Here is a 25,116-nt window from a genome sequence, read left to right on the forward strand (position 1 = left end):
ATTTAATGAGAAATATAATGGGAAAAAAAATACAAACTATTTATATAGAGAATCTAAGTGTAATATAATTAATTACTATAAATTAAATAACATTTGTTTTTATATATAAATTATGTTATTCGTGTAATGAATAGTTTTGATTAATAAATAATTATAAATTAAATAAAACACATTTATATCTAAATTATGTTACTCGCGTGACGAATAGTTTCGTTTAATTAATAATTATAAATTAAATAACATATATATAAATTATGTGTTGCACGAGTAACGAATAGTTTCGATATTTTTTCTTTTACAATTCCTATTATGATAAAATACTTTAAGAAGATTTAAAAAAAAAAAAGAATATAATTAATAATACTGTACAAAAACGATTATCAAAAATACATAAATAAAATTAAAATTAAAGAAAAACAAAAGAAAACTTATCTATAAGAATACTTGTAATTCTTCTTCCTTCGATATTTGTTGAAAACGGTTGAGTATAGGACCTTCCCCTAAGAAACCCCCCCTCTTCTATTGTTTTAAACAAATTTTACAATTGTGTGAAATTGTAAAAATATTTGAAATTTTAAAATTTAGTTTTACCTTAATTAGATCAGCAATATTCAATTTAAGGCCCACCAAACCTTCAAATGCGGCCCACGAATCCTTCAAATGCGGCCCATGAACCCTTCAAATACGGCCCACGAACCCTTCAAATACGGCCCACGAACCCTTCAAATACGGCCCACGAACCCTTCAAATACGGCCCTGGACACCCAGTCACCAATTTACCTTTTTTTTGTTCTTTTTTCTTTATTATTGCCAACCATTTACCACCCACTCTAAAACCCCGCATCCTTGGAACTGAAAATTTTGAAATACGCGTATTGTTTTCCAACGATAGTAATCGATTTTCAACCAGTGCCAATGTAACATTTGTGCCAATGTATTATTTTAAACAAATTTTACAATTGTGTAAAATTCTAAACATATTTGAAACTTTAAAATTTGGTTTTACCTTAATAAGACCAGCTATATTCAATTTGAGGCTCACCAACTCTTTAAATACGGCCCACGAACCCTTCAAATACGGCCCATGAACCTTTCAAATACGGCCCTGGAAACCCAGTCACCAATTTACCTTTTTTTTTGTTCTTTTTTCTTTATTACTGCCAACCATTTACCACCCACTCTAAAACCCCGCATCCTTAGAACTGAAATTTTGAAATACGCGTATTGTTTTCCACCAATAGTAATCGATTTTCAACCAGTGCCAATGTACGAACCGCATGATACGAGTCCTACGAAAGTAAAAGATTGAATATCCCTGATTTAACCAATTATTTTTTTTATTTTACCGTAAAACAAGTCAGATTAGTTAGCATTTAACGAGAAAGTCGATAAGTTAACCTTGAGAATTGACTTGTTAGCCCACATGTACGTTCTTGCGAATCGTTAGCCTGTAAAGTATGTTAAGGTCAAACGAATGAAAAGTGAAACTTTCAACTGGTGCAATCGCGATAGGTAGGGGTTAGAATTCGTAATATAAAATAAATCGTTGGGAAGATAAAAATGTAAAAAGAAAAGAAAAGAAAATAAAAAAAAAAAAAAGTAAAAGAAAAGGTGCAAGAGATTGAATTTATTTGTATTCTTTTTTTCCCTTTACAGTGTCCAGTAGTTTCGTAGGAAAAAAAAAAAAGCAATCAGCACGGTAGGGGATACAAGTGAAGGTAGGAGAGAAGAAGGTATCGTAGGTAGAAGGGTATCACCCAGTGACCCTATCGTGTCTGGTTGCACCAGGTACAAGTTATAGATTACTTTGCTGGTGAAGAAGGAGTATGAGTACCGTTGCTATAGTTGCCGAAGGAAAGCTCTTTTACCACCTGTGTGGTGGTTGCATTGGAAGGAATACTCCAGTCCAATCTTGAGTGGCTATCTCGAGTTAGATCGATTCTGGGGTGTTTGTTGCTATTGGTGGTACTAGTTTTAGTGTTGGTGGTGGTGTTGGTCATTGGATGAGATCTCCCCAAAGTACTATAGAGTTTTTATCTTTGAAGAAAAGACATATTTCCGTCTCCGAAAAATGTGTTGGATTGCGGTGGCTAACCTTGAGTGTATCCGAAAACACTCGAGTAAGATTCCAACGAATAATACTAGATTGTAGTCTAGTATTATTACTTGGATCTTATGATCAAAAATAAAATGGTAATGGGAAGGAAGAAAATATAGTTCATTAAAATAATGTCTGAATGGGTGGTGTGTGCTCGTGGAGATCACGAGCCGGTCAGATCAACGCTGGCTCGATCTTGGATCGCGTGATAAGCCAGGCAAGCAACGAAGATCAGTGTTTGCTTTATCGTCTGGCAAATTACAAGAAGGGGGGCGAATTGATAGAGGCATATAATTTGGGAGGCCAACCGGAAGTTGAGAAGTTGATGAGAGAACAGTTTGGTATATTGATGTACGGTGATGGCAAAGGTCAGGTGATCAATCGTGCCGAATACTTACGTTGGAAGTTTCGTGATCTTGATCAAGTGGTATTACCGATAGAAGCATCCTTGTCACGTTTTGATCCTTTAGCATTGTGGAACGATCACGAAGCATGCTGGCAAATGCAATACCGTGGATCCCTAGGGGAAAGTTTATTGCATGTACTGATAATATGCGACACCAGAATGCATACCAGGATTGCTAGGATTCTACTCAAGTGTTTTCCAAGATTGGCCATTGATGTGGTCGAAGGAGAAGAATACCTAGGTGCCAGTGCCCTGCATCTAGCCATCGCTTACAACAATAATGAACTGGTACAGGATTTGATAGATGCCGGTGCTATTATTTCACAACGTGCCATTGGTAGCTTCTTCCTTCCAAAAGATCAACAAAAATCTAATCCATCTAGGAGTACCGATTACGAGGGTCTTGCCTATCTTGGCGAATACCCGCTCGCTTGGGCTGCTTGCTGCGCAAACGAGAGCGTTTATAATCTTTTGCTGGATAACGGGGCCGATCCCGACGAACAAGATTCTTTTGGGAACATGATATTGCATATGGTGGTTGTTTGCGATAAATTGGTAAGCGTGATTAATTATTAATTATCTGATAGTTCGTGTTACGTTCAAATGTCTCTCTTATTCTCCTCTTTTATATTTTTTTTTAAATTCTAATATTCGAACGTATTACTGTAGTTTGGAACAGGGATTTCGGTTAGTTTTGAAAACTTATTACAGACTAACTTTGCGACACAAGATATAATATATGCATTTATACGAACACGTAGATGTATATATTAATACGTATATTCAAGGTGTCTTGTAACTAATGGTATAAGCATCCACTAGCTGATGTATTTATGTTAATATGAGGCTTTGTTTTCGAGGAAAAATATGTTTCAAAATTTACTGATTTTATTTTTTAATGCAATACATTTTTTTTCTTTTTTCAACTAATCGATATTTTTTATTATTAACCCAAATATATCAAAATGTCAATACCTTACGAGATATTAGATATTTTATATTGTTACTTTGTAGAATGATTATGAAAACTAGGACGGGTTATTGCTCTTTTTTTTTTTTCTTAAAGAAAAACGGTGTAGAAGATTGAGATTGGTAGGCTCGTTATTTTATAATTATTTATCAAATATTAAGAAAAATAATAATATATATTTATTCTTTAATTACTAACATAGAGATATTACTTAAACACAAACTCGGATGGTTTATCTTTATTACACAAAATAACGGATATTAATTTGACTTTTACTTTTATGAAATCACCGCGTAATATGTGTGCTGCGTCTCACACGCTTCTTATATTTCTAACACTTTCTTCAGTTCACTCATACTTACTCGCAATAACACTCGTGTTCTCTGGTAAACATCTTAGTAACTAAAATTATATCATCCTATTAGAAACAAGATACTTATTTCTGATAAATAGAAAAAAAACAAAAAATGATAGAAGAAAAAATCATATGCCGCGAAATGTTCTAACTTCCTACGACCTTATTTTTTCCGTGGATGTATCAATCCACCCGTCATATGCAATTGCATTTTATTTTTTTTAACGTTAAGCGACTACTCCTTTTTTTATTTCTTTTGAAACCAGGACATTTTCTTTGTTTTCTTTTTTAACAAGTGTTACAAGAGATAAGATCATACGCGCTTTCTACGTGCTATTTTTTTTTCTTAGGTTGCTCACGAATAAATAAGCTTTCATATGGTACAGACATTTTCTAATGCAATTTAGTATTCTAGAGATTAGCCAGAACAACTGTGCTAACACACATTACCACTTTATAGTTTATTATAGTACAGATCAGTGGTTCATTATCTTACCGACGTCATAGAACACTTTTGATTGTAAGAAAAATTTGCGAAACATCAAAATTATAAAGTTAATAATCAAAAATATTCATAAACATATTTTTTATTAGATCTATAGATAATTTGATCACATTAAATATAGAACATGTTCAATATATGTTGTTTTCAAATATATTTTCCTAATAAACAAAGTGTCATAGATGAAAAAATTCCATGAAACATTTTCGACAGAATATTTTCATGTAGAATAAACCATTGGCCATTTGCATTATGATCAGTTACTGGTCCACCTTGTATATCTGTAAATGATAGTACATGATAGTAGATGATTGTAAATGATATACATTAAACATAGAACATGTTCAATATATATTGTTTTCAAACATATTTTCCTAATAAACAAAGTGTCATAGATGAAAAAATTCCATGAAACATTTTCGACAGAATATTTTCATGTAGAACAAGCCATTGACCATTTGTATCAGCAGTTACTGGTCACCTTGTATATTTGTAAATGTACTTAGATCTACAAATAGTTTGATCACATTGAACATAGGACATGTTCGGGTATGCTCTGCGACATCCGAAGCTTCCAGCTCGCAATGGGATTCTAAACGGTGCTGGTCTGACCCCGTTGACCCTAGCCTGCCAGTTGGGACGTGCTGAGGTCTTTCGAGAGATGCTGGAACTGTCAGCACGAGAGTTCTGGCGCTACAGTAATATCACCTGTTCGGCGTACCCTCTTAATGCACTCGACACGCTCCTGCCCGACGGTAGAACAAGTACGTCCTAAAGCTAATCGAATTACATGCTTACGAGAATCGCGATATCTGTCTCTCCCTTTGCGTGTCTCTAAGGGTGGCGAGACAAGGACATTCAAGAGACATCTTACTTGCTCTACCTTTAGTTCTATCTCTCTCTAACTCTTTCCTATATTCTATTTAATTGCTATGAGTTAAGATCGAATTGCTATGGACCAGGTGCACTCAACTTTTATACTTTTTGGGTCGCACACATACAATGATCATTGTTTTTAAACATAACATTAGATAATTAAATTTTATTGCAAGATATACATGTACGAAAATGGGTTCAAATATGTTGGATTTGGATAACGAGTTTAACGAAAGTTTTTCAAAATTAAAATAATTTCAAAAAATCAGATCGTTTTGCTATTGATGCAGGGGTACTCAACTTTTATACTTTTTGGGTCGCACACATACAATGATCATTGTTTTCAAGCATAACATTTAATTATTAAATTATATTGCAAGATATGCATGTACGAAAATGGGTTCAAATATGTTGGATTTGGATAACGAGTTTAACGAAAGTTTTTCAAAATTAAAATAATTTCAAAATTTAAGATCGTTTTGCTATGGATGCAGGGGTACTCAACTTTTATACTTTTTGGATCGCACACATACGATGATTATTGTTTTTAAACATAACATTTAATTATTAAATTATATTGCAAGATATGCATGTACGAAAATGGGTTCAAATATGTTGGATTTGGATAACGAGTTTAACGAAAGTTTTTCAAAATTAAAATAATTTCAAAATTTAAGATCGTTTTGCTATGGATGCAGGGGTACTCAACTTTTATACTTTTTGGATCGCACACATACGATGATTATTGTTTTTAAACATAACATTTAATTATTAAATTATATTGCAAGATATGCATGTACGAAAATGGGTTCAAATATGTTGGATTTGGATAACGAGTTTAACGAAAGTTTTTCAAAATTAAAATAATTTCAAATTTAAGATCGTTTTGCTATGGATGCAGGGGTACTCAACTTTTATACTTTTTGGGTCGCACACATACAATGATCATTGTTTTTAAACATAACATTTAATTATTAAATTATATTGCAAGATATGCATGTACGAAAATGGGTTCAAATATTTTGGATTTGGATGCAGGGGTATTCAACTTTTATACTTCTTAGGTCGCACACATACAATGATCATTGTTTTTAAACATAACATTTAATTATTAAATTATATTGCAAGATATGCATGTACGAAAATGGGTTCAAATATGTTGGATTTGGATAACGAGTTTAACGAAAGTTTTTCAAAATTAAAATAATTTCAAAAGTTAAGATCGTTTTGCTATGGATGCAGGGGTACTCAACTTTTATACTTTTTGGGTCGCATACATACAATGATCATTGTTTTTGAACATAACATTAAATTATTAAATTATATTGCAAGATATGCATGTACGAAAATGGGTTCAAATATGTTGGATTTGGATAACGAGTTTAACGAAAGTTTTTCAAAATTAAAATAATTTCAAAAGTTCAGATCGTTTTGCTATTGATGCAGGGGTACTCAACTTTTATACTTTTTGGGTCGCACACATACAATGATCATTGTTTTTGAACATAACATTAAATTATTAAATTATATTGTAAGATATGCATGTACGAAAATGGGTTCAAATATGTTGGATTTGGATAACGAGTTTAACGAAAGTTTTTCAAAATTAAAATAATTTCAAAAGTTAAGATCGTTTTGCTATGGATGCAGGGGTACTCAACTTTTATACTTTTTGGGTCGCACACATACAATGATCATTGTTTTTGAACATAACATTTAATTATTAAATTATATTGCAAGATATGCATGTACGAAAATGGCTTCAAATATGTTGGATTGGGATAATAAATTTAACAAAAGTATTTCAAAATTTAAATGAATTTCAATATTAAAATAATTTCAAAACTTAAGATCGTTTTGCTATGGATGCAGGGGTACTCAACTTTTATACTTCTTGGATCGCACACATACGATGATTATTATTTTTAAACAAACCTATACATTACCAAAAATTCTATTAATAAATCAGCAATTTGAATGTTCTTATTTGAATCATTTTCGTTTAGTTCCATATTTTCTTATCTTTAATCTCTTCCGACTCGTAGGTAATTTTTATTGTGATATTATATTTGTTTCTTTTTTATCTTCCTTTGTTACTTCATATAAGACACCTTTGAGTATAATTCGGTAGGAAATAAGAAGGCGAATAGGTTGACTAAACTGCCAGTTAATCTAGCGGAAAAAGGAATGCGCTTGGCAAAAATTTCAAGCATGAAAGAATAAGAATAAGTGGTTTAGCGCACAAAGTGGAAATTACTCTCATGAATGTACTTGAAGTTTTAAGAAAATGATACCCAAAAGACGTAAATAAGAAATGAAATTTATTTCTTGAAAAAGATGTGAAGTTAAAGTCGGTAACGTTAAACACGGAATTGGGACGAAAAGTTTTTGAGGTTAGAATTTCTGATAGGGAACAAAAAAGTCGATGACTAATTTTTCTCTTTTTTTCCTCTACAAACTTTTCACCACCAATTATTGTTATCTCAAGGGTACAAGTCTATAAAAAAATAGGAATCGTCGATCCTCCTAACCCCCTCCCCAAACCCTTCTCCCCCTCCCGCCCCCGTCGTACGATTTTATCGATTGGAAAAATAAATTGGAAATGTGTGTGAGGTTAAATGTAGATTTTTGTTTGGAATGAGAGAGGTTTGAAAAAGTTTATCGAACGGTTTCGAGTTAATTAAGTGATTTAGGTGAAAGTATAGGGGAAGTCTAGGGGAAGTATAGGGGAAAAGGGATACATCTGTCTTATTCGTTCGAGACGAGTTTTCTGACTGGACTTGGAGGAGGCCCTTCTCTTAAAGTGGAAGAGATTGAGGTAGAAGTGGAAGAAGGGTCTCTCGTTGCAGGATGCAATTACGGGCATTTAACGAAGTTTCGAGATTAGCCGCGGACTCTCTGGAGCTCGCGTTTCATTTAGTTTCGGAATCCATTATCCCTCTTACCCTTTACCGATCCTCAACTGAACCTATTGTCGTTCGATCCTATATCTAGATAGGTAGATAGATAGATAGATAGATAGATAGATAGATAGATGGATAGAAGAATGACCGGAGAAGTGATAGTCCGGGCAAATTCAGTAGTTCCTACTCCTATCGATTTTTCTTCCAATTGCTAGCTCGTTTTGTTCTAATCATTATCAATAGACCGTACTAGTTTTACGACTAACTTTAACGATCTAATTTTGTTTATATTGTTATTATTTATTTTGTTATTATTATTTATTTTATTACTTTCTTTATATTGTTATTATTTATTATATTTTATTTATTATTTTATATATTATTTTATATATTATATATTTATATATAATATATTTTATATATATATAATTATTATTTTATTATTTATTATTTTATTATTTATTATATTTTATTTATTATTTTATATATTATATATTTATATATAATATTTTATATATAATATATTTTATATATTATTTATTATTTTATTATTTATTATATTTTATTTTATATATTATTTATTATTTTATTATTTATTATATTTTATTATTTTTATTATATTTTATTATTTATTATATTTTATTTATTATTTTATTTATTATTTTATATATTATATATTTATATATAATATTTTATATATATTATATTTTATATTTAATTTATATATATTATTTTATATATTATTTATTATTTTATTATTTATTATATTTTATTATTTATTATATTTTATTATTTATTATATTTATTTATTATTTTATATGTTATTTATTATTTCATTATTTATTATATTTTATTATTTTTATTATATTGTTATTATTATGTATTTTTTTGTTATAGTTAAATTGAAATATAATAGAATACTTTATAAATTCGTTTAAATACGATTAATTAATATTGCAACTCGAACCGTTTGACTTTTTTTATAAATAAGTTTCTTGATTTTATTATTAAATTAGTTTTAGGAAATTATTGTTATTTGATTATAATCAATATCGATTTTCAAAATCCTTTAATATTATCAGATATAAATTATGTTTGCATAATAATAACTAATATGTTTAATTATTAATTAGAATAGGAGAGATTTTCATTTACAGTTTCATCAAATTAAATAAGTCAATCGATACAAAAATAATTGAATAAGGAACAGATTTATTTAATTTCTAATTGAAAATTGATTATAATGATGACAAAAAAGAAACGAATAACATTGATTAGAATATTTTAATCTATTTTTTATATATTTCTGATATCCGTACTTCGAAGTTATAGAATACTATGTTCATTTTTTACCAATATTACTAGCATTATTAAGCATTTTTATTTGATTGGTTTGCTTTAGCCAATGATATGAAACTCAAATTTCTAGACCAATCGTAAAGCGAGTTATATGATTTTAAACAAACATTAAATTTACTTTTATTTGGTTGAATACAACACTGTGTGAATGATATGAACTAAATTTATTGTAGATAAGTAAAATTAAAAGAAATGTACGGATAAAATTTGGTTACAAAAGTTTAATAAACAATGAAACATAAAAAACTAACCTAAAAAAACTCTTTGATACATTAATAAATAAACAATATTGGAAACGAATAAGAGAAAACGACAAATTTTAACAGATAAATAATCAGAAGAGATTCTTCAAACAATTTTTTAATAATAATATCGAATGATTAAATAAATAAATATTTTGTTAATGAGAATTAATAATTTATATAATATTCGTGATATCCAAATTATTATAACAAGACCTTTAGATATTTTATTCGCAAACAATTTATCAAATATTTAGTTCAAAGAAAATATACTCACGTATTTAATAATAGTATCATAATTATGATAATTAAACGATAACGGGTGACAAATATGTTTGACTGATAGTCTTATAATTTTGGTGTTATACTTTTTCCAATATCTTGAATATAAGAATTGCGATATAAAAAGTAGATAATGCTATCGTATTCAATAATTAAACTTATTATTTAACGATAAAGAATTTTTAATGTGTGTTTTTTAAAGAGATTGGAATTTTCCGTAAATAAATCCTAATGAACTGAAACTACGAGAAGTAATACTATCATAATGAGATCTGAAAGAAAAAGTCAGAGGAAAATATAATACATAAATCTTGAACAATATTAAGCAAAGATTGCAATATAAAATTGATACGATGAGTCAATTATTGTTTCTTTTATAAATAAAACACACGATATAACATTTCGATAAATTCGGAGAAATTATTTACGCAATCTTTTAAAATCATTCTGAATCAAACACATTAAAGTTTATCAATACAATTAAGGATCTCAAAATCATCAGCACATAAAATGAATTTAGAATTACAAATTTATTAATTAATAATAATTTACAAATAATTATAACTATACCCGTTAAAGTATGACGTAAATCAGGTGTCCTGCTTTTTTTGAGTCACCCAGTATATGTTAACGATTATTTTATTAAATCCTATAATTCACGAAATATCTAAAGTGATCGTATAAAATATGAAATAAGTCATAATTATATACTTCAACTAGGTAATATATGAATTCACAATAAAATAATGAATAGTTAAAGTATGAAATGATACATTCGATCTTGAAAAATTATCTTTTGTTTCTAAAAACAATGCTTCAAATTATTCATTGTTATTCAACTAGGTAATATATGAATTCACGAAAATAATGAATAGTTAAAGTATGAAATGATACATTCGATCCATCTTTAAAATCATCTTTTGTTTCTAGAAACAATGCTTCAAATTATTCATTGTTATTTCTTCCTGTATTGTGAAAACAAATGTTCCGTTAGTCGACTTTGAACGTACCACATTGAAACGTAGTAGTATCAGGGCTATAGTTCATAGAAATGGATTTTATTTGGAAAAAAAAATCGTTGAAATATTGGAAGCTTTACCGGTCACACTGCTAACAGTTCGCATATGTCATCAGTGAAAAATACAAGAAGCTTCTGTAGGAAGTAAAGTGTGTTAAAGTTTCCAGTCGAATAAAACCAAAGGATTTTTGGTCGTTGAATCACTATGTATGATGTAATTCAAATCCGAAGAGTTGAAAAAGTAATTTAAAATTTAAAAAAGGGGATAACGTGCAATTGGAAATGTCACGGAAAGGTACGCGTGCTGTAATAAATAATTTTCCACTGATAAGACCGAAGAAACAATCATTTGTAACAGTGTTATGAAACAAAATAATCAGACACTTACTATTATTTCATATAATATCTAGTTATATCATAACGTATGTAATCAAATTATTTGTATATGCTTTTTTCCTAAAACATATAGTTTATTTCATAAATATAAATGAATTAGAAAATTAAACAGTATTTGTATATATATATATATATATATATATTATATATATCTTATCACTAAAGTGCAGTAATCAGTTATTTTACAGATTATTTAGGTTATGTACAGATTAACTAGGATGATCCGTAAATGTATATCGAAAATTGTTTCATTTTTCAAATTATTTAGATAATCCGCACATTATCTACTATACATTCGTTAAAGTTAAAATAAGATCTTTGATGGAACAACAGCAACGTTTCAGTACGCTTAAATTAACATAATGTTGTTTATTTATTTTTCGATATCTAAAGAATCGAGTTAATACAATAAAAAACAATCAACAAATTAGTCGACTGAATCAATCGTCAATCGATTAAAAAACAATAATAGAAAGAATCAAATAAATTATATAAAATTAATTATATAAAAAAATAATATAAAATATATTATTACGATTAATGAAATTGAATTTGCATAAAGTATGATAAAATTGTTCTTATTTATTAATATAATCTAAAGATTGATGACACTTTCAATTACATAGCAATTAATTTTTACGTCAAGCACACCTATTTGTGGTACATTTAAATTTGCAGTCACATTTTCTGAAATCCTATTCAGTATACCAAGGGATTGTTTTAATCGTTGTTTGACGAAAAAGATATTTCTACAGCAGAGACATCTTCTTTAATGATACTTTAACGATACTATAAACCGTTAATGTGTACATAACCTAAATAAAATATGAAAAGTTCTTCATTTCGCACGTTAACGGAGCATATCAATTAACCTTCTATGACCCGAATTTTTGTTATAAATAACAAAAAATAATCTCAACTGAAAATCAACAATAATTATAAACATATATATGCAGATGAAACAAAAATTTTACGGTTTGAACAATTTTTTTTTTATACGCCATCTGGTAAAAAAGAAATAAAATTATTTGGTAGAATGAAAAATTAACATGTTATCTGAAAATAACACTAGCCTATAGAGGATTAATCTGCAAATTAGCTAGGTAATGTGCACATTAACGGTTTTTTTGCAAAAGCTTGAAATAAAATAATAAAAATAAAAAATAGAAATAATAAATATAATTATATTTAAATATAATATATATTATTATATATATATTATTATATATATTATATAAATAAATATAATTATAATAAATATAATATAATATTTATATATAATAAATAATAATATAAAATATAAATTATTAAATTTATATTTTATTAATTTATTAATTATATTATTTATTTTAATTTATTAATTATAAAATATAATTATATATAAATAATAATATAATAAAATAAATTATAATAAATAATTTATATATAATATAATATTTTGTTTGACCCGTTGAAGCTACGGTGTTGTAGGAGAAAAGACCAGTAGGAAGGGTAGATTGGGGGAAGGGGGGAGGAAAAAGGTTAGGAGGACGGATGTTGGATCGAAGGCAGTGAAATTGAAAATTTTCATCTACACTCTAGCATCCGGTAAAAGCCAGCTTTGCTTTGCTCGAATGATTAAGGACCCTAAGGACACGCTTGCCGCGCAAGGACTTGACGGAAACTTCTTCCATGTAGTCGACCGACAACGCCTCTCTTCTACGAGATATCGATCGCAATATAACGTTGGAAAAGGACAAAAAGAAAGGAAAAGTGAGGAGGTGGAGGTTAAGGGAGAAATGGGGGGAAAGGGGGGAAAGGGGTGGGGAGGTAGGCTAAGAGGAAGGAAAGGAATCTTTGCTATAAACGAGCGTGTTTAATATTTCAAAGGGGCCTAGAGACAACGACCTGATCAAATATATATACATATACATCTTTAAGTTTATTAACCCCTTCGTTACGACCATTTTGTCCGGCGTAACGCTCAGAAAATGCACACATAGCACGTAATCAATCCTCTTTTGTAAGAACATTTTCTTAAACGTTAAATAAGAACTGTACTTAACATTAATACCCACCGACTACACTTTCGTGTATAACATTCATTCCTTACAGTGAACAATCAAATAAAAACCATTTAAAAAAAGGATTTAAAAGGAACAAAACATATATCTTAATTGTAGAATGAAATTGTTGGCCAATCGGATGGCGAAGAAAGTATTTTTTGTTTTTATTTAAAATTCAATAATTCTTACATATTTTATATATGCATTTTTATCGCACTTTTTCTTTTGTTTTTACAAATTACAGGTTATGGTAGGTTTAATGTTTATCAAAAAAAAAAGAAACAATGTTAAACAATATCCGGTGTTAGTACTTAGAGGTCGTCAGATGGATGTCGGATATATCCGGCACTCGTTTACACGGTTAATCAGATAGATGCCGGATATATCCGGCGCACGTATCAAAAATGGTTAATCAATCAATCCTAATGTTTTATGTTGTTTATTATTATCTCTACCGTGTATCTTTTTTTTTTTTAGATAAATCAATAGTAATAAGTAACAATAACTTTGATATTTTCTATCTAATAAATAATTTCGTTTGTAACATAATCAATACGTTTTTACAAATTACAAGTTGAGGTAGGTTTAATGTTAATAAAAAAAAATAATAAACAATGTTAAACAATATCCGGCGTTCGTATGTAGAGGTCGTCAGATGGATGTCGGATATATCCGGCACTCGTATACACGGATAATCAGATAGATGCCGGATATATCCGGCGCACGTATCAAAAATGGTTAATCAATCAATTCTAATGTTTTATGTTGTTTATTATTATCTCTATCGTGTATATTTTTTTTTTTTAGATAAATCAATAATAATAAGTAACAATAACTTTGATATTTTATATCTAATAAATGATTTCGTTTGTAACATAATCAATACGTTTTTACAAATTACAAGTTGAGGTAGGTTTAATGTTAATAAAAAAAAATAATAAACAATGTTAAACAATATCCGGTGTTCGTATGTAGAGGTCGTCAGATGGATGTCGGATATATCCGGCACTCGTATATACGGATAATCAGATAGATGCCGGATATATCCGGCGCACGTATCAAAAATGGTTAATCAATCAATCCTAATGTTTTATGTTGTTTATTATTATCTCTATCGTGTATATTTTTTTTTAGATAAATCAATAATAATAAGTAACAATAACTTTGATATTTATATCTAATAAATAATTTCGTTTGTAACATAATCAATACGTTTTTACAAATTACAGGTTATGGTAGGTTTAATGTTAATAAAAAAAATAATAAAAAATGTTAAACAATATCCGGTGTTAGTACTTAGAGGTCGTCAGATGGATGTCGGATATATCCGGCACTCGTTTACACGGTTAATCAGATAGATGCCGGATATATCCGGCGCACGTATCAAAAATGGTTAATCAATCAATTCTAATGTTTTATGTTGTTTATTATTATCTCTATCGTGTATATTTTTTTTTTTTAGATAAATCAATAATAATAAGTAACAATAACTTTGATATTTTATATCTAATAAATGATTTCGTTTGTAACATAATCAATACGTTTTTACAAATTACAAGTTGAGGTAGGTTTAATGTTAAAAAAAAATAGTAAACAATGTTAAACAATATCCGGTGTTAGTACTTAGAGGTCGTCAGATGAATGTCGGATATATCCGGCACTCGTATACACGGATAATCAGATAGATGCCGGATATATCCGGCGCACGTATCAAAAATGGTTAATCAATCAATTCTAATGTTTTATGTTGTTTATTATTATCTCTATCGTGTATATTATTTTTTAAGATAAATCAATAATAATAAGTAACAATAACTTTGATATTTTATATCTAATAAATAATTTCGTTTGTAACATAATCAATACGTTTTTACGTGTGTATGTGTTTTTTTTCTGGTACGATAAAATTGTGAGATATTTATTGGTGAATACGTTATTGTTGTTGTTGTTGTCGAGTAAAATGTCATAATCAATAGAGGAATCGCGAATGATTCCCCGTGAAAGTATAAAAGCTTCTAAACATCGGAAATGCAATGTTTCATTAACCCGCAAAACGGTCCTCACGCTGAATTTCTATTTCAGACTGGAACTCCGCCCTATTCATCATCCTGAATGGTACGAAGGAGGAGCACTTGGACATGCTGGACGGCGGTATTATTCAACGATTACTCGAGGAAAAATGGAAGACATTTGCTCGGGTGGGTATTCTCTGCTTAAAAACGACAACAACAACAAAAACAACAACAAAAGAAAAGAAAAAACAAAAAGGAAGAAGGAATCAATGAGAAACAAATGCCCCCAATCGAGTACAAATATTCTATCCCCACCCCTCTCTATTCCTTAATTACTTTTTCTCCCATGGATTCGACATTTTTGTTTTATTTCTTTTTTCAAATTTATTATTCGCAATGAGAGAGAAAGAGAGAGAGAGAGTGGGGAGATTGGTGGTGGGAGGTGGGAGGTGGGGAAAGGAAGAAAAGAGGAGGATCAAGCTGGGAAGGGGTAGACACAGTGAGATCGATTTTCGCTTAGCGTCACTTTCACGTAAAAGCTTTGGGAGTGAGGGTGGGGGTGGGAGGTGTGGGTGGGGTAGTTTCGAGGGTGGAGACTGCGTTCTGCATTGATATCATCACAAGAGATAGATATACCTATGCCACTAGTAGGACCACATTTTGTCTTCAGGGAACAATACTACAAGCCTAATGAGCCTCGAAAAATAATCATTGATATCGTTTCAAATCATTCAGGATTTTAATTCGTGTTTGTTTAACCGGTTGATGGTTTTATTATTGAGCGTAGAAATTAATTCTGTGCCCCCTGTTATTTTCTTTTCTTTTTTTTAACTCGGATATTTTATTGCAAATATCAGATACACGGATTATGTTTGTGGAAATATTTATCAGTTTTTTTTTTTTAGTCTTTTATCACCAACTGGATAATTTATAAACACTATTCCCGTAGAATGAAGATGGTTTTTGTTGGTTCGTGAAATTTTTCTACGCATTTTCGGACAACTTGATACAATTTGAATCTATTCTTTGGCGAATAGTATTGTAAGGCCCCGAAAAATGGGCCCAGGTCTGGAGAATAAGACAAATAAGAGAAAACTTTCTATCCCACGGTATAAATGGTGTCCCATGCGACTAACGAAACGTTTCGTGATGTAAAATAATAAAACGCGTCTTGTTTTTCGTGATTATCCGTTAAACAGAATTTTCGCATGATTTACAAGTTAAAACGCCTATTTCTGATGTCGCACAAATCATGTCACTGGTTTAAACAGTCGATTTTTGCATTTTAAGTAGGAGAAGTACATTCGGTGACGCGAGTGATTTTTCTGGCACGTCATAACGTTTTAGATCGTTCTGACTGATTGGTAATTCTTAGTCTAAGTGGTACTATTATTTATAATCTAAATAACGCTCTTTCAGATCTCATCAAGGTCGATTAGAAATTCGAATTCTAAGAGGAAGTAATAATAGTCTTAATTATTGAAGCACCGAATTAATTTCTATATTAAATATACACAACTGTCATGTAGAATTTGGATGATATTTAAATTTGGATTCGATAGTTTAAATATGTAAAGGCACCGAATTAATTTCTACATTTAATACCAATCACCGTGTAAGTTATGGATGACGTTTAAATTTGTTTAAATTTTAATTTTTCTTTTTAACACCGTTTAAATTTAGATTCGATGGTTTCAAATATATAAGGGCACCGAATTAATTTCTACATTTAATACCAATCACCGTGTAAGTTATGGATGACGTTTAAATTTGGATTTGATAGTTAAAATATATAAAAGCACCGAATGAATTTCTATATTGAATACAACCACCGTCTAAGTTTTGGATATTTAAATTTGGATTCGATGGTTTTAAATATATAAGGGCACCGAATTAATTTCTACATTTAATACCAATCACCGTGTAAGTTATGGATGACGTTTAAATTTGGATTTGATAGTTTAAATATATAAGGGTACTGAATGAATTTCTATATTGAATACAACCACCGTCTAAGTTTTGGATATTTAAATTTGGATTCGATGGTTTTAAATATATAAGGGCACCGAATTAATTTCTACATTTAATACCAATCACCGTGTAAGTTAAGGATAACGGTTAAATTTGGATTTGATAGTTTAAATATATAAGGGTACTGAATGAATTTCTATATTGAATACAACCACCGTCTAAATTTTGGATATTTAAATTTGGATGAGATAGTTTTAAATATATAAGGGCACCGAATTAATTTCTACATTTGATACGAACCACCGTCTATGTTTGGTTTCGTTTAAATTTGTTTAAATTTTAATATTTTTTGTTAAACACCGTTTAAATTTGGATTTGATAGTTTAAATAAATAAGGGTACTGAATGAATTTCTATATTGAATACAACCACCGTCTAAGTTTTGGATATTTAAATTTGGATTCGATAGTTTCAAATATATAAGGGCACCGAATTAATTTCTACATTTAATACCAATCACCGTCTATGTTTGGTTTCGTTTAAATTTGTTTAAATTTTAATATTTTTTGTTAAACACCGTTTAAATTTAGATTTGATAGTTTAAATATATAAGGGTACTGAATGAATTTCTATACTGAATACAACCATCATCTAAGTTTTGGATATTTAAATTTGGATTCGATAGTTTCAAATATATAAGGGCACCAAATTAATTTCTTCATTTGATACGAACCACCGTCTATGTTTGATTTCGGTTTAAATTTGTTTAAATTTTAATATTTTTTTTAACACCGTTTAAATTTGGATTAATGAATTTCAACATTAAGTACCAGCAACCGTCACATAGGTTTTGGATGAATATTAATTTCTACATTTAATATGAACCACCGTCTAAATTTGGTTTCGTTTAAATTTGTTTAAATTTTAATTTTTAAAGTTTAATTTTTAAATTTTAATATTTTTTTTCAACACCGTTTAAATTTGGATTAGATGGTTTTAAATGTATAAGGGCACCGAATTAATTTCTACATTTAATACGAACCACCGTCTATGTTTGATTTTGGTTTAAATTTAAATATTTTTTGTTAAACACCATTTAAATTTGGATTCGATGGTTTGAAATATATAAGATCACCGAATGAATTTCAACATTAAACACCAGCAACCGTCACATAGGTTTTGGACGATTATTTTTCGGACGTGTCGAGTGACAACGAAGAGGAAGGGAAGACGAGTAGAAGGACGAGTTGATCTCTCGATTGAGAGATTCCTATTAAACGATTTTCAGGGTGCATACAACAAGTGTGACGTCGATGGGGCTTACGAGTGATCGCAAATAATTGCCTGAATTATTTCAACTTAGTCCAGTGGCCATCAATGGGGTGACGTCGATTGAACGATCTCCAAGTAATTTTGCCTCGCGTTCAAGAGGAATCTGTCGATCCTCGATTTAGCGATCGCAATTACGATTCACCCTACTCTCTCTCTCTCTCTCTCTCTCTCTCGTTCTCATTTATAACACGTCAAGGTTTCTCGATCGATATGGTAGATATCAGGTAATTATAATTAAGCATTATCAGGCAAACCGATCAATCCGATTGATCGATTCTTTTTTTTCAATTAAACCTCTTTCTTATTTTTGTCGCGTACGTTTTAGTAATATATATGAGTCTATATATGTGTGTGTGTATAGAGATATATTTAGATTCAGTATCGACGAGTTTATTATAGTATAGTGTTTCTCTTTTTTTAATAATAGATCAGGTAATTCATACAAACAGGATGGTACAATAATATAGTTGATATGTCCCTTAGTGAATTGACATATACGATCCACAATGGTATGCAATGATTGATCAATTTGATCAATCCAATGATTGATAATTGTAAGTTCATTTTCCGTAAGTTATATGACTGTGTCCGTGTTCATTTATTAACGTGATTTGCGTGACGAACAGATGGAAAATGTATGGGGGCTTGCTTGTTTGCCTAGCCTACTGTCACTGGCCTAACCTACCTTGACATGTTAATGGAATGGCTTATGCTTCAACTAAATGAAAATTATATCCTAACCTCATCTTTCAACAGCATGGTACTCATCTTCATTTCCACTGTATCGTTCGCGATCACCTAAAAGCCAATTTATCAGGGCACTGGATCGGTTCTGTTAAGAATTACCGATGCTTTCTGTTATTCGTGATTATCTAATTTAATAATCTAGGATTTATATTTGTAGAGGTTATGTTTATGATTTTGTGTAGTTTCCCTCATTTCAACAACACCTGCACGGTTTCAAAAACCGCATTTGTGGTACTGTGGATCGAATAACCGTGTTCAAACGCGTCTGGGAAAAAATGGGCTACTGTTTACGCGTTTATACAGACAGGCATCAAATTTATGAACAACAAACTTATGCAGATTGTCTATCAATTCATAGCATTGTGATTCGTTCGATACATAACGTCAGTTCGATAAATAATAAATTATCTTTAATTTCGCATCATACTTTTTGAATAACTCTGTATAAATATACGTACAGATTTGTTCAAAATGTTTAGAATAATAGAAAAATCATTTACATTCTTCAAAAGACGAATAAATGGTTTCGAAAAACGATATCTCTAAGACATAACCTAGAAAGTAGTTCTTTTTCACTTTTTTCTATTTGTTTTTTTTTTTGAACATCGACTGATAAAGTTATTCAATCCAAAAGTTTGAATCAGCTTTAATTTAGCACCATTCTTTTTAAATAACCTTATATTAATATACATACACGATTAAAATGTTTAGAAAAATAGAAAAATTGTGTTGAAATTCTTTAACGACATTCCGTCATTTTCTTTTCATTATACAATGAAAAATATTGAGAAACAAATAAATAATTTCGGAAAAACAAAATTTCCAAGACATAACCTAGAAAGTATTTCTTTTTCTAATTGTTTTAATTATTCTTTGAACATCGACTGATAATTTTATTCAATCCAAAAGTTTGAATCAGCTTTTATTTAGCTTCATTTTTTTTGAATAACCTTATATTAATATACATACACGATTAAAATGTTTAGAAAAATAGAAAAATTATTCAAATTCTTTAACGACATTCCGTCATTTTCTTTTCATTATCCAATGAAAATATTGAGAAACAAATAAATAGTTTCGGAAAAACAAAATTTCCAAGACATAACCTAGAAAGTATTTCTTTTTCTTATTGTTTTAATTATTCTTTGAACATCGACCGATAATCTTATTGAATCCAAAAGTTTGAATCAGCTTTTATTTAGCACCATTTTTTTGAATAAACTTATATTTATATATACACGATTAAAATGTTTAGAAAAATAGAAAAATTGTGTTGAAATTCTTTAACGACATTCCGCCATTTTCTTTTCACTATCCAATGAAAAATATTGAGAAACAAATAAATAGTTTCGGAAAAACAAAATTTCCAAGACTTAACCTAGAAAGTATTTCTTTTTCTTATTGTTTTAATTATTCTTTGAACATCGACCGATAATCTTATTGAATCCAAAAGTTTGAATCAGCTTTAATTTAGCACTATTCCTTTTGAATAAACTTATATTAATATACATACACGATTAAAATGTTTAGAAAAATAGAAAAATTGTGTTGAAATTCTTTAACGACATTCCGTCATTTTCTTTTCATTATCCAATGAAAAATATTGAGAAACAAATAAATAGTTTCGGAAAAACAAAATTTCCAAGACATAACCTAGAAAGTATTTCTTTTTCTAATTGTTTTAATTATTCTTTGAACATCGACCGATAATCTTATTGAATCCAAAAGTTTGAATCAGCTTTTATTTAGCACCATTTCTTTTGAATAAACTTATACTAATATACATACACGATTAAAATGTTTAGAAAAATAGAAAAATTGTGTTGAAATTCTTTAACGACATTCCGCCATTTTCTTTTCATTATTCAATGAAAAATATTGAGAAACAAATAAATAGTTTCGGAAAAACAAATTTTCCAAGACTTAACCTAAAAAATATTTCTTTTTCTTATTGTTTTAATTATTCTTTGAACATCGACCGATAATCTTATTGAATCCAAAAGTTTGAATCAGCTTTTATTTAGCACCATTTTTTTGAATAAACTTATATTAATATATACACGATTAAAATGTTTAGAAAAATAGAAAAATTGTGTTGAAATTCTTTAACGACATTCCGTCATTTTCTTTTCATTATCCAATGAAAAATATTGAGAAACAAATGTTTCGGAAAAACAAAATTTCCAAGACATAACCTAGAAAGTATTTCTTTTTCTAATTGTTTTAATTATTCTTTGAACATCGACCGATAATCTTATTGAATCCAAAAGTTTGAATCAGCTTTAATTTAGCACCATTCTTTTTAAATAACCTTATATTAATATACATACACGATTAAAATGTTTAGAAAAATAGAAAAATTGTGTTGAAATTCTTTAACGACATTCCGTCATTTTCTTTTCACTATCCAATGAAAAATATTGAGAAACAAATGTTTCGGAAAAACAAAATTTCCAAGACATAACCTAGAAAGTATTTCTTTTTCTAATTGTTTTAATTATTCTTCGAACATCGACCGATAATCTTATTGAATCCAAAAGTTTGAATCAGCTTTAATTTAGCACTATTCTTTTTGAATAACCTTATATTAATATACATACACGATTAAAATGTTTAGAAAAATAGAAAAATTGTGTTGAAATTCTTTAACGACATTCCGCCATTTTCTTTTCACTATCCAATGAAAAATATTGAGAAACAAATAAATAGTTTCGGAAAAACAAAATTTCCAAGACATAACCTAGAAAGTATTTCTTTTTCTAATTGTTTTAATTATTCTTTGAACATCGACCGATAATCTTATTGAATCCAAAAGTTTGAATCAGCTTTAATTTAGCACTATTCTTTTTGAATAAGCTTATATTAATATACATACACGATTAAAATGTTTAGAAAAATAGAAAAATTGTGTTGAAATTCTTTAACGACATTCCGCCATTTTATTTTCATTATTCAATGAAAAATATTGGGAAACAAATAAATAGTTTCGGAAAAACAAAATTTCCAAGACATAACCTAGAAAGTATTTCTTTTTCTTATTGTTTTAATTATTCTTTGAACATCGACCGATAATCTTATTGAATCCAAAAGTTTGAATCAGCTTTAATTTAGCACTATTCTTTTTGAATAAACTTATATTAATATACATACACGATTAAAATGTTTAGAAAATAGAAAAATTGTGTTGAAATTCTTTACCGACATTCCGCCATTTTTTTTTCACTATCCAATGAAAAATATTGAGAAACAAATAAATAATTTCGGAAAAACAAAATTTCCAAGACATAACTTAGAAAGTATTTCTTTTTCTTATTGTTTTAATTATTCTTTGAACATCGACCGATAATCTTATTGAATTCAAAAGTTTGAATCAGCTTTAATTTAGCACCATTCTTTTTGAATAACCTTATATTAATATACATACACGATTAAAATGTTTAGAAAAATAGAAAAATTGTGTTGAAATTCTTTAACGACATTCCGCCATTTTCTTTTCATTATCCAATGAAAAATATTGAGAAACAAATAAATAGTTTCGGAAAAACAAAATTTCCAAGACTTAACCTAAAAAATATTTCTTTTTGATTTTAATTTATTTGTGAACATCGACTGACCATTTTATTAAATCACAAAGTTCGATAAACAATAAATCAAATTTAATTTGTGTCCAATCCTGTTTGAAATAATCCCGTATATCGTCCTAACAATAATGCCGAATGTTTTACGATACAACAGTAGAGTATAATAATACAATAAAAAAAAAAAAAACCAAGATTATTGAGCAATAAAATCTCATAGAAGAATTATACAAAAGTTACAGTTTTTGAAACGTTTGGTAATCCTGGTCTTCCATTTGACGTCGCTGTCCCTGGCAGTTTACTTGCGACCTGCCGAGTTGGATGCTGTTCTTCTTAAATGGCCGGAGGAGATAACGGAGATGGCACGCATCGCGGCTGAGTGTATCACCGTTCTTGGAGTACTCAGCTACATTCTCGTTCAGCTAGGCGGGGAAATGATCAACGTTGGCTTGCTATCCTTTCTCAAGCAACTGGTATTAGAAAAAAAAAAAAAAAATGGAAAAAGAAAAAGAAAAGAAAAGAAAAAAAAAAAGAAAAAGAAAATATGACAGATAAGACAAAAGTAGTGGTAGAAGGAAAGAGAAGAAAAATAGAGGAAAAGGAAAAGATATCATCTTCTTTAATCTCGCGAAACGTTTTCTAACATTTCTTGATCGCGAAATAGCTAGTATACCCTGTTGGCTCGCAACATGATAGGAGAGGATGACGAGGAAAAGGAAGGGGGGAGGGGTGGGGGCAGGGAGAAAGGGGGAGGGAGAAGGATCCGGGTATAAACAAGAAATGTTACGCAAACGGTTGGTCAACGAACTGTAACCAGTCACGAGAGATGCACCCGTTGATATATTACCACAAAGAAAATTTTCGTATATAAGAGTTACCGAGATCATGATGATAATGATCATGATTATGATAATGATCTAATCCTTGGATATATATATGTATACTTTCCTATTATACTCCTTCCTCTATTTCTTTTTCTTTTTTATTTACTTTTTTCTTTTGTTCATTCATTAAATTCGCGTTAAATTTGTTATTGCAAATATTAAGCGTTTATTATTATCCATTGAAATGATTTATCAATGTATCAATGTATCAATGTATCAATTTTGAATTTCAGACGCACGAGCCAGCTAAATTGATCTTCGTGATAAGCAATTTGTTGATACTTGCCTGCATACCGTGTCGTTTTGTTGGTGATCGGGACGCCGAGGACGCCATCTTGGTTGTCGCTGTACCTGGTTCTTGGTTTCTTCTTATGTTTTTTGCTGGGTATGTCGATAAAAGGGTAGCGGGTAAACCCTATTTAATTTAGGGTTTACTTCAGGGACGCGACCCTGCCCACGCGAGCCATGATTCACTCCCATATCCAATTAAATCGGGAGAAATCATGTCCTAACCTATAATCCCTTTTGCAACATTTCCTAACCACAACAATAACTAATAATGATGATAATGATGATGATGATGACGTTCATAGAACGTCCTGGTTTTATTGAAATCATTTTTCATCATTAATCAAAGTATTGGTAAAGAATTACGTAATATTTAATCAGTTACCTGTGGAATTTAGTTTTAACACACTAAACGTACCGATGCTTCGTGTATAACCTATTGTATTTATTTCATAACGATTAAAAATGATCCCTTTTCAAAATGTCATGTATTTTATTAACAAACAATATACCATTTATGCAATAAGATTTCTTGACACACAAAATGGCATTAAAAATTGTAAAAAATCCTGTAAGAAAATTTAAATAGGGTAATAGTTTGATTTTAGCGTTGAAAATTTTTCACAGGATGCGTAATTAAAATCAAGCAACGACGAACGTGGTTAAATTTTATTCTATACGAAATAAACAATTAATCGAATAAACAATTGAAAAGATTATTGTTGTTAAAAATGGAAAAATTGTTAAAGTAATGTTCAAATTCATAAAGAAGAAATTCAGTTGATTTCAATGTGGTAGTTTTGAAAGTAAAGTACAACACAAAGTGGCACTTGGCAGGTCATGGCACCAGTAT

At 29.4% G+C, this 25,116-nt stretch overlaps 1 protein-coding gene across 1 annotated transcript in view; it reads left to right on the forward strand.

The window, feature by feature from the left end:
* Positions 1-2,237: 2,237 nt before the first annotated feature.
* LOC122514992 overlaps positions 2,238-25,116 on the forward strand; it is a gene marked incomplete in the record, with an annotated part of 39,495 nt that continues 16,616 nt past the window's right edge. The window contains 5 exon segments of the mRNA XM_043632127.1: positions 2,238-3,059; positions 4,870-5,095; positions 15,535-15,650; positions 23,328-23,564; positions 24,209-24,360. Coding sequence (XP_043488062.1) covers positions 2,238-3,059; positions 4,870-5,095; positions 15,535-15,650; positions 23,328-23,564; positions 24,209-24,360 — 1,553 coding nt within the window.

The sequence above is a fragment of the Polistes fuscatus genome, unplaced genomic scaffold (genome assembly GCF_010416935.1).
Source record: "Polistes fuscatus isolate 324 unplaced genomic scaffold, CU_Pfus_HIC Scaffold16, whole genome shotgun sequence".
NCBI lineage: Eukaryota > Metazoa > Arthropoda > Insecta > Hymenoptera > Vespidae > Polistes > Polistes fuscatus.